The sequence below is a fragment of the Salminus brasiliensis genome, chromosome 24 (assembly GCF_030463535.1).
Source record: "Salminus brasiliensis chromosome 24, fSalBra1.hap2, whole genome shotgun sequence".
Taxonomy (NCBI): Eukaryota; Metazoa; Chordata; class Actinopteri; order Characiformes; family Bryconidae; genus Salminus; species Salminus brasiliensis.
The window spans coordinates 11979337-11991328 of NC_132901.1; the positions used below are offsets into that span (position 1 = coordinate 11979337).

Here is an 11992-nt window from a genome sequence, read left to right on the forward strand (position 1 = left end):
TGGTTTGGTTCACTAAAAGATGAATTTGGTTGAAGTCTTAGGTTAATGGTGAGATTCGAGGGAGCAAGAATAGGTTCATAGATATTTTTTTGATGTAGAGGGTTTGGAGCAATGCAAAAGGACGAGGGAAGAGTAAGTAAAATAGTATGGCGGTCAAAGGCCTCAGTTTTATGATGAAGGTGGATTGAGTTAAAGTGACGGTGAGCTTAAGCCTTTGCCTTAGGGATTAGGGAAAAAAAACAACTTCTATATGTGTGTCTATATATATATATATATATATATATATATATATATATATATATAACGTTTTGTACTACATTTCACATCAAAATCGCCATATTTAACGTGTTTTAATACATATGAATACTTTTCTTTTAATACCTATCAATATGTTTATACATATTTAATAGTTTGGAAACAGTTCATTCACCCCAGCAGAAAGTAGAAGCCACTGCCCTTTCAGTAGAACACTACACTTTACACTATGTAGTGTTTAGGCCGGTTTTGGCCTATTACAAACGGCATTAGTCATGGATGGAGCGTAGATCCCACCGCGTGGTGAAACTATACAACTGCAAGCACAGTTTCAGAGAGCAATGTATGTGTATATTCATATAATGAGAGCTTGATTTGGGGTACTTACGTTTCATACATATGCAACATGAGTTTGATTGCATAGAGAGTAAGCGAGACCAGCTGTGTTGTTTGTGCTTGCTTTTAGGGCAGCAGTAAAGGAGGTAAGTGTATAGTCCGGAGAGGAATGTTTGTTTGTTTGTTTGTTTTTAATCTCTTTCAATACCTCTACCAGAACAAGGCATGTCTAACTCTAAAAAATTATATGTTTACTCTATATGTTAACTCTATAAAATTCATGTTTCCCGTCACATTGTTTGTAAAATTAACCCAGATCAGCGGGAAAAACGCCAAAATTAAATGAATGTTGAGTCAGTATTGTTTTGTGCTATACTTCAAAAATTACCTTATTTAGTACAGTCTAGCTTGTCTGGAAGTATAACCCTTGAAGTATGGAGCAAATTAAATGAACCTTCCCAGCACATGTAAAATGATCATTAGAGAAGCCTAGGGAAAAGAAATAGTGAATAAATACTGGCAGGGGTAAAGTGTTTGTCCTGCCTAGGATGCACCCGGTTATGTAATAGAGAGTAGAAGCCTTTGAGCCTTGAGTACAGTAGTGCTCTTCTGTGTGGTGAATAGAAGGGCTTTTGGAAGTGCTCATTGCAAACGACCACCGTTGTTTTGGGATCATGGGCATATATGTCATGGATGGAGCGTGGATGCCATCGTGTGGTCAAACTAGGCAAATGCAAACGTTGACTAACTAGATTTATTCGTGTGAATGTTACAGCTTTTTCATTTGATAGATGGTTGTGAACTCCAGTACGTCTACTAAGTCATTTGTATTGCGGTGTTATTTTGGTTAGTGTTTTTTAAAGTACATTTTTAAAAATGTTTCTATTGAAGCATACTTCAGTTCAGGGCATTTTAGAAGCCAGCATGGTTACCAGTTCTCATGCTGCCAGGCAATGAAATGGAAACTTAATTTAGGGCAATTTTATACACATTAAATATGATTGTTAACTGCACCAATAAATCTAAAAAGTAATTACATGTCTTGTGGGATGATTGTCGTTTGGGCTTGGGTTTCATTTTAACAATATGCTAACGATAAAGTCGGACAGAAGGAAAAAAAAACCAAAACAAAACAAAAAAAAAACCTCCAGACCGTATAACCTCCTTCCACAACTAGATAAAATGTCTTGTTTTGAAGAATGCTTGATAGAAGCTGTCTTTAATGAAGGCACTGTATTAGCCATCATGACAACCAAACAGCATGCAGTTAGGTAAAAAGCCTCCAATTCACTCACTGCTAGAAGCCTTTGAGACAAATTGTAGAGTAGTGCACTTCTATGTAGGACCTTTGTTTCCTTCTCTTTAGAGCCCTTAAACTCTGTGTATCAGTTTATATTGAGGTTCCCATAATAATCATAAATCAATAAAGAAAACCGCTCATCTGCTATAGCTAAAATATGGAAAAGCATACGCACCCTGCAAGGTTTCGGTCAGAGACTTTCTTCAAGGCATAGGTAAGTAACAAATGAATACAAAAAACTCTTTCTCCTCTTTCTGATTTTGCTTCTTTAAATGTCTGCATGGACCAAAAAATCAAAAAGATGAATTGTTTTATATTTTGCAGATTTACATTTTGACCACCAGATGGCATCCACGCTCCATTCACGTACTACGACCACAGACTTAAAGCTTAGCCCTGAAACTCCATCAGAAGCCTAAGGGGTAGGTCTAGCCAAACTGCTTCCACTCACCCAGACTTCATCATGAGCTCTACACTTACTTTGCTTACCACAATGTCTTTCCATATTTCTTTATCATCCACTAACTGCAACATATGGTAAAAGCAACATTACTTAAAGCAACATTAACTCCCTCTGTGTTTATCTAATCTAACATGACTTTTATTAGAAGATGTAAAACGAGCCTGAGAAATCCAAGGGGTAAACATGTAGTTTTAGTTGGCCTCATTAGGAGCTTTTCCCTTGTATGCAATAATATACCATTTATTCGATTTGTGTTTGATCTTTCTTTCTTTAAATGTCTCTGTGGACACTATATCTTTAAGTTGTAGTGTATTAGATCAACGACTACAATTCCCATGATGCCTAACTAAAGATGGTCTCTGACCAAAACCTTGCCAATTAAAATTGACTCATCTGCTATCAAGACCTGACTGAGGAGCTGGAGGCCAGTGGAGCAAAGCTAAAATATGGAAAAACATACGCACCCTCAAAAAAAAATTAACCTGCATGGTTTAGGTCAGAGACTTTCTTCAAGGCATAGGTAAGTAACAAATGAATACAAAAGTGCTAACAAAAGTTTATCAACAGCCGACCGTACTGCCTCCTCCCTTGTAAGTTAGCTTCTCTGCTATTTAAATGTAACTCTTTCTCCTCTTTCTGATTTTGCTTCTTTAATTGTCTCCGTGGACAAGAAATAAATAAATAAATCAATAAATAAATCAATAAATAAATAAAAAATTGCAAGATTAATTGTTTTACATTTTGACCACACGATGGCATCCACGCTCCATTTACGTACTATGACCACAGTCTTGAGGCCTAGCCCTGAAACTCCATCAGAAGCCTAAAAGACTTGACTAGAGAAGTGCACTTCTGTGTAGTGTATACAGTGTAAGGGATTTAGGAAGTGCCCTATTGCAAACGTCACCGTTGTTTTGGGATCGTGGATATATGTCATGGATGGAGCGTGGATGCCATCGTGTGGTCAAACTCGCAAATGCAAACGCTAACAACATAGATGTATACGTGTATGTGTGTGAATGTTACAGCTTTTACATATGACAGATGGTTGTGAACTCCAGTAAGTCTACTAAGTTCTACCAAGGAACTTTTGGGCATTTTAGTAGCCAGCAGGATAACCAGTTGTCATGCTACCAGGCAATGAAATGAAAACTTATTTTAGGGCACCGTAATTTTGTTTGGGTTTTAACAATATGCTAATGATAAAGTAGGGCAGAAGAAAACAAAATACTCAATACTGTATTATCTCCTTACAGATCTTGATAAAATGTCTTTAGTTAAAGAATGCTTGATAGAAGCACTCTTTATTTAAGGCACTTTATTATCAGTTAGGTAAAAAGCCAACAATTCTCTCATTAAGAGTCAAACTGTAGAGTAGTGCAGTTCTATGTAGGACCTTTGTTCTCCTCCCCTTAGAGCCCTTAAATTCTATGTTGTATGGTTATGTGTATGTATGTATGCATCAGGTTATATTGAGGTCAACATAATAATCATAAATCAATAAAGAACACCGCTCTGCTATCAAGACCTGGCTGAAGAGCTGGAGGCAAGTGGGGCAAAGCTAAAAATTGGAAAGCGGATGCACCATCAGCGCAAAAAATCATTTTAACCTGCAAGGTCAGAGACTTTCTTCAAGGCATAGGTAAGTAACAAATTAACACAAAAGTGCTAACAAAGGTGTATCAAAAGTCAGCCGTACTCACTTGTGATTTAGCTTTTTTGTGCTTCTCAAATTTAACTCTTTCTCCTCTTTCTGATTTTGCTTCTTTAAATGTCTCTGTGGACCAAAAAAAAAATATGTATTTTTTATATTTTGCAGATTTACATTTTGACCACCAGATGGCATCCACGCTCCATTCACGTACTACGACCACAGTCTTAAAGCTTAGCCCTGAAACTCCATCAGAATCCTAAAGGGTAGGTCAAGCCAAACTGCTTCCACTCACCCTGACTTCATCATGAGCTTTACACTTACTTTATACCACCACAATTTCTTTATCATCTACTAACTGCAACATATGTCTAAGGCTTTATCATCCACTAACTGCAACATACTTTGCTTTCCACAATTTCTTTCCTTCCTTTCTCTTCCACTAACTGCTAACCAATATGGCTGTTATTAGAAGATGTATAGTGGAAACCTGAGGAATCCAAATGGTGTGGGTTTAGTTTAAGTTGGCCTCAATTTACTTTATGTGCAAAAATATTTCAGTGGTGGTTTGTGAGAGAGAGAGAGAGAGAGAGAGAGAGAGAGAGAGAGAGAGAGAGAGAGAGAGAGAGAGAGAGAGAGAGAGAGAGAGAGAGAGAGAGAGAGAGAGAGAGAGAGAGAGAGAGACATGCATTTGTAGACATATGCCTCGCTTTATGCATACTCATTCATTCTGACAGAAAATACAAACCCTGTACTGGTTTGTGTGTTTCTTTAAACGTCTTTATGTCAATGTGTCAATGACACGATTTGTCTTTATCCTGTAGTGTCAAGATCAAGGACTACAATTCCCATGATGCCTAACTACAAGTTCGATAGATGACGTTTTATTGATTATCTATCTATCTATCTATCTATCTATCTGTCTTCATCTAATGATGAAATCCGATAACTGCACGTCCAGTCACAGTAAAAAGTAAACCGTGTGCCATGGTGTACAGTAGTGGGGTGATCTTCGTGGGTGCTTGTTTTATGCTTGCAAGGTCGTAACCCTAGTACTAAATAGCCATTTATGTGATTTATATTCAGGTGCATTGAGGAAGGACTAATTTTGTCATGTGTGTGTGTGTGTAATAAACGCTGCGCACGTTAGAATGGCGTGATGTAGTGTGACTTTGTTGTATACGAGACCGAGGCGCACATGGCGACAGCCATCAGAGGGCTGACCGAGGTATTTGTCGTGTTAAGACATATGTTAGCTACTTTTAATGTTCATACATGTGAAACGTCGTTTTTTTTTAGTCCTTACACTACTGGACCCTGGTTAGCTTCGGTGTGTCGTTGTTAGCACGATAACGTTTGCTAACTTGCCAAAAATGAAGTAGATAATGATATCCGATAACTCGATTTTGCCGAGAGCCTAAAGTTGTACACCCAGTCACAGCAAACTGATGTAGAACTGCCGTTGCTGGATCTGTGTGTGGAGTTGTACATAGCTTGGAGCCAGCTTAGCGATTAGCAGCGTGGCTAACGCGGCTAGCATAAACAGTAAAGCGCAAATATGAGCCTAATTATGAGGGGTCATTATTTGTTGACCACAGTGCAGTGCCACATGCGGAGTTGTAGCATAAAAGTACGCAATACAGCCGTGATTTGTGGCTGTTGAGTGATTTGAGTTAACTTGCTTTTTCAGGTCCACACATGAGCTAACAAAGCGATTAGCATGCTAGCTAACTCGGATGGTACAAACAATAACATACGCCAGCAAGTTTTATTATGAAACGGTGTATACAGCAACATTTATACGTTTACTGTCGTGGTTGAAACCGAGAAGCCACCTTGGAGAGTAGCATGATGGCTAGGTGTCTTAAAATTAATCACAGAAATAACGATATTACGGACACGTGCGTAGTTCTCTATATTGTTATTTGGAGCAAGTGAGGGAGAAACAGTCGTGCTTAAACCCGGCTACCAGCAGCCTATCTTCTGGTTTTCAGAGCTGGGCAGCCTGTGTAGCTTGCTAGCTAGTGTTTTGTTTACAAAAGATTATTTTCGTTAGCTAGTTGCCGAAACGACTCCACGTGGAGTGCACGATGTCACGAAAAAACGGCTTCTATACTCACCTAGTGCACTAGAGAGTACTGGAGTGCGGTTTAGGATGGTAAAACACACAATCAATTACTACAATAATAACAATAATAATGTCAAGTGTGTAATCTTTCTAAGAAAACGGTGCATAAATGTTTATTTACAAAGGTCACATGGCCCCTATGCACTTCAAATTTCGTGAAAAGGAGTCAGAGGCTGTGTATGAGCCTACTTTGAGTCACTGTAAGTTCATCTTAAGCCTAGGTCACTGAATTTTATTAATTCATTCAGCTATTTATTTATTTATTTTAAGATTTCGCCATAAGACCAAGCTATTTCAGAAGTGATTTTCGCTCCTAATTATAGTTTAGCTTACTTTTTAATTATAAGGTCAAGCAGGTCTGGAGCTAGGCTGTAGGTTTCGAAGCTAAATCATGATGAGTTAAAGTATTCAGAGTGAAGGTTATGCATGATCCAAAGTATGCTGCGTTATTATTATTACTATTATTAGTTTATTCCTTTTTAGAACACTTGGAGTCTGGATGCCATTGTGTGGCCAGACTGTGAAACTACAAGCAGTAGAAGGAAGACATGCTGCAAATGCATTGAGAAGTGATGCTATTATTGCTTGACTTTGACTATTGATCCCCCCCCCCCCCATGTACACCACATGTTAATGAAATCCACATGAAATCCAAAAAGAGCACTTTTTTGAATTTTGAACATGAGTACATCCAGAGGGTACGGAATTAATATTTAATTCCGAATTAATATTAATATACTGTATTTTGTATGGCTACCCACTCAGTGGCTTTATGTGCAATCTTTGAGTGGTCTAGGCATGTTTGAGTCGCTGTACAGCAAAACAAGCGTTCTGCACACGTACAGAGTATGAGGCGGAGCTAATGTACTGTGACGTCGCTCGGTTCCCTTGCTTTCATTTAGGTCCTATAGAGGAGTATAACAGGCGTGTCTCTGGCTCCCCAGCTTCATAGATTCTCTTCTCGTCGACTGGGAAAAGAAGCAGCGAGGATGTCAGGCAGAGGAAAGGGCGGCAAAGGCCTTGGGAAAGGAGGCGCCAAGCGTCATCGTAAAGTGCTTCGCGATAACATCCAGGGTATCACAAAGCCGGCTATTCGCCGTCTGGCTCGTCGTGGTGGCGTCAAGCGTATCTCCGGTCTGATCTACGAAGAGACCCGCGGTGTGCTCAAAGTGTTCTTGGAAAACGTGATCAGAGACGCAGTCACGTACACTGAGCATGCCAAAAGAAAGACCGTCACCGCTATGGATGTGGTGTACGCCCTGAAGCGCCAGGGACGCACTCTGTATGGATTCGGAGGTTAAACGCTCGGCCTGAACAGCTCTAAACACAACGGCTCTTTTAAGAGCCACCCACAAATCCAGCAAAAGAGCCTGTTTCTATTCTTAGTTTGTTATCAAATAAGGCAGTCCATCTCCCGCATACTCTGTATTAAAATGTAATATACCGGAAGAATACATGTGTATATATACATATAATAGATATGTCTGTATATATGTATTGTTTTCCATTTTGCCCCCCGTGTGCGTTGGTTAAATCCGAACTATATGTCTTAATAAATCCTGATAGAAAAAAAATCGCCGTCAACGCCGCTGTGCCGAAAAACAGAAAAACAGCCCTGTAGATTAAGAATGCGCGGGATAGAATGTTGCAAGAATCATATTTGTTTGTTTGTTTCAATATAGTCAATGATGGTGGTTATGAATCTCCCGGTTAAGAAGCTAATTTTATATATATGAAGAATACATATAGTTTTCAATTTCCCCCGTATGCGTTGATTAAACGTTTGAATAAATTCAGAATATGGCCGTCAACGCCGCTGTGGCGAAAAATAATGTGCCGTCTGCACGGTGGGTAAAAATGCGCGGGTAGGCGAACAAAGAGAATGCTGCTCTGGGGAGGGGGAAGGGAAGGGGAGAATTGGGAGGGGAGGGGAGAGGAGGGGAGGGGAATGAAGGGTGGGGGGTTGGCAAGAAGAGAGCGGACAATTTGTTGTCCAATGGTCGTTTGACGGCATTCTGGAGGCGGTACCTCGTCTAATTAAAATGCTAGAGTCTAAATAATGTGGGAGCTTATCGCCTCCCCCTCATTCTTCAGTCTTACTCGACGAGGAGCAGTATGCCTGAGCCAGCTAAGTCCGCGCCCAAGAAGGGATCCAAGAAAGCCGTGACCAAGACGGCCGGGAAAGGCGGCAAGAAGCGCAGAAAGTCCAGGAAGGAGAGCTATGCCATCTACGTGTACAAGGTGCTGAAGCAGGTCCACCCTGACACTGGAATCTCCTCTAAAGCGATGGGCATCATGAACTCGTTCGTGAACGACATCTTCGAGCGCATCGCCGGTGAGTCTTCTCGTTTGGCTCACTACAACAAACGTTCTACTATCACCTCTAGGGAGATCCAGACTGCTGTGCGTCTGCTCCTTCCCGGTGAGTTGGCCAAGCACGCCGTGTCAGAGGGCACAAAGGCCGTCACCAAGTACACGAGCTCCAAGTAAATAGTGATAGCGGCATAATCCAAACCCAACGGCTCTTTTAAGAGCCACCCACGGTTTCTTCCAAAGAGCAGTTTTATTCAAGAACCAAGTAAGTTATAATACTAATTATTATTATTATTATTATTATTATTTATTAGAGAGTGCCTTTATTGTTACATACTTATTGATGTATGTATGTAAATCAACTTACTTAATTGTTTGTTTGCATTTAATTGGTATAGTGTACTAGGATTCAGGGACAGAGCAGCAAACTAAAATACTGTGCCATACTAACTGTATGGAGTGGGCTTGTAGTGCTAAGTGGGATAAATGAAGCTGCACATCACCTGTGAAAGACCAGTCCAGAGGAGATCAGCCTTACAGGTGGGGAAGAGTGAGGCAGGAAACCATACTAGGGTTGACTTAAACCCTAGAATTACACACCTGATCTTTGTAATGAAAGCTGTCTAGTGTATATAACCAGGCATACGGTTAGGCTCTCCCACAAGCCTTTTTTGTTGGGTCACAGAAGGGTGAAGTTAGTTAAAGCCTTAGGTTTATGGTGGGATTTGAGTGAGCAAAAGTAGGTTCAGAGCAAGGCTTTTGATGTAGAGGGTTGAAGCAAGGCAAAAGGACGAGAGTAGAATAATTAAATTGAGGTAGCGTAGGTTAAAAAGTATGGCGGTGAAAGTGTGTTTAGTGCAGATGTGATCTAGGAAGAGTGAGTAACAGTGGCTTTGTAAGGAGGCCTCAGGTTTATGATGAAGGTGGATTGAGTTAAAGTGACCGTGAGCTTAGGCCTTTGCCTTAGGATACAAAGGAAGGTTCAGTAAAAGTGAGTTTCAACATAAGCCATCAGCCTGATGATTCGGATACACATGGATACACATGGCCTCGGCCTACTGAGGAATGCACATCTAAGTAGAATGGTCATGACTGCATGGAATGGGTTAAATGAAAGCAAAAGTTTGGTGTGTTGCTTATTGAGATAGAGGGAGGGATGGTTTTAATTTGTTTTAGGACAAGAATGAGATTGGAGTTGTTTCATGTGAGGGGTTCGAATGAGGATGGAGTGATTTTGTATAATGGTTGGAGGAAGGATGGGGTTATTTCATTTTAGGGCTGGAGAGAGAAGGTCGTGGGGTTTGTATTAGAGTATGAATGAAAATGGGTTATTTTATTTTGGGGTTAGACGGCGGATGGGGTTATTTTGTTTCATTGTTAGAATGATGTTAAGGTTATGTTGTACTAGGTTAAGAGGGAGGACAGAGTTATTTTGTATTAGGACTATTTGGTTGGGTCACAAAAAGATGAATTTGGTTGAAGCCTTAGGTTAATGGTGAGATTCGAGCGAGCAAGAATAGGTTCAGAGCTAGACTTTTGATGTAGAGGGTTGAAGCAAGGCAAAAGGACGAGGGTAGAGTAAATAAAATAGTATGGCGGTCAAAGGCCTCAGGTTTATGATGAAGGTGGATTGAGTTAAAGTGACCGTGAGCTTAGGCCTTTGCCTTAGGAAGGCTCAGTAAAAGTGAATTTCAACATTGGCTATCAGCCTGATGATTTGGATACACATGGCCTAGGCCTACTGAGGAATGCACATCTAAGTAGAATGGTCATGACTGTTTAGAATGGGTTAAATGAAAGTAAAAGTTTAAAAATAATAATTTGGTGTGTTGCTTAATGAGATAGAGGGAGGGATGGGGTTAATTTGTTTTAGGACAAGAATGAGATTGGAGTTGTTTCATGTGAGGGGTTCGAATGAGGATGGAGTGATTTTGTATAATGGTTGGAGGAAGGATGGGGTTATTTCATTTTAGGGTTGGAGAGAGAAGGTGGTGGGGTTTGTATTAGAGTATGAATGAAAATGGGTTATTTTATTTTGGGGTTAGACGGCGGTTGGGGTTATTTTGTTTCATTGTTAGAATGATGTTAAGGTTATGTTGTACTAGGTTAAGAGGGAGGACAGAGATATTTTGTATTAGGACTATTTGGTTGGGTCACAAAAAGATGAATTTGGTTGAAGCCTTAGGTTAATGGTGAGATTCGAGCGAGCAAGAATAGGTTCAGAGCTAGACTTTTGATGTAGAGGGTTGAAGCAAGGCAAAAGGACGAGGGTAGAGTAAATAAAATAGTATGGCGGTCAAAGGCCTCAGGTTTATGATGAAGGTGGATTGAGTTAAAGTGACCATGAGGTTAGGCCTTTGCCTTAGGATACAAAGGAAGGTTCAGTAAAAGTAAAAGAGTTTCAACATAAGCCATCAGCCTGATGTTTTGGATACACATGGATACACATGGCCTCGGCATACTGATTAACCCCATCCTTCCCCATACACATGGCCTCGGCCTACTGAGGAATGCACATCTAAGTAGAATGGTCATGACTGCATGGAATGGGTTAAATGAAAGCAAAAGTTTGGTGTGTTGCTTATTGAGATAGAGGGAGGGATGGGGTTAATTTGTTTTAGGACAAGAATGAGATTGGAGTTGTTTCATGTGAGGGGTTCGAATGAGGATGGAGTGATTTTGTATAATGGTTGGATAAAGGATGGGGTTATTTCGTTTTAGGATTGGAGAGAGAAGGTGGTGGGGTTTGAATTAGAGTATGAATGAAAATGGGTTATTTTATTTTGGGGTTAGATGGCGGTTGGGGTTATTTTGTTTCATTGTTAGAATGATGTTAAGGTTATGTTGTACTAGGTTAAGAGGGAGGACAGAGTTATTTTGTATTAGGACTATTTGGTTGGGTCACAAAAAGATGAATTTGGTTGAAGCCTTAGGTTAATGGTGAGATTCGAGCGAGCAAGAATAGGTTCAGAGCTAGACTTTTGATGTAGAGGGTTGAAGCAAGGCAAAAGGACGAGGGTAGAGTAAATAAAATAGTATGGCGGTCAAAGGCCTCAGGTTTATGATGAAGGTGGATTGAGTTAAAGTGACCATGAGGTTAGGCCTTTGCCTTAGGATACAAAGGAAGGTTCAGTAAAAGTAAAAGAGTTTCAACATAAGCCATCAGCCTGATGTTTTGGATACACATGGATACACATGGCCTCGGCCTACTGATTAACCCCATCCTTCCCCATACACATGGCCTCGGCCTACTGAGGAATGCACATCTAAGTAGAATGGTCATGACTGCATGGAATGGGTTAAATGAAAGCAAAAGTTTGGTGTGTTGCTTATTGAGATAGAGGGAGGGATGGTTTTAATTTGTTTTAGGACAAGAATGAGATTGGAGTTGTTTCATGTGAGGGGTTGGAATGAGGATGGAGTGATTTTGTATAATGGTTGGAGGAAGGATGGGGTTATTTCATTTTAGGGCTGGAGAGAGAAGGTCGTGGGGTTTGTATTAGAGTATGAATGAAAATGGGTTATTTTATTTTGGGGTTAGACGGC

General features: G+C 40.2%; 1 protein-coding gene across 1 annotated transcript; it reads left to right on the forward strand.

Annotated features, from left to right (window-relative positions):
- Positions 1–7122: 7122 nt before the first annotated feature.
- On the forward strand, positions 7123–8623 carry LOC140546646 (histone H2B-like). The gene is made up of 2 exons (XM_072670030.1): positions 7123–7332; positions 8228–8623. The coding sequence occupies exons 1-2, from the start codon at positions 7123–7125 to the stop codon at positions 8621–8623; spliced, it is 606 nt and encodes a 201-aa protein (XP_072526131.1).
- Positions 8624–11992: the final 3369 nt, after the last annotated feature.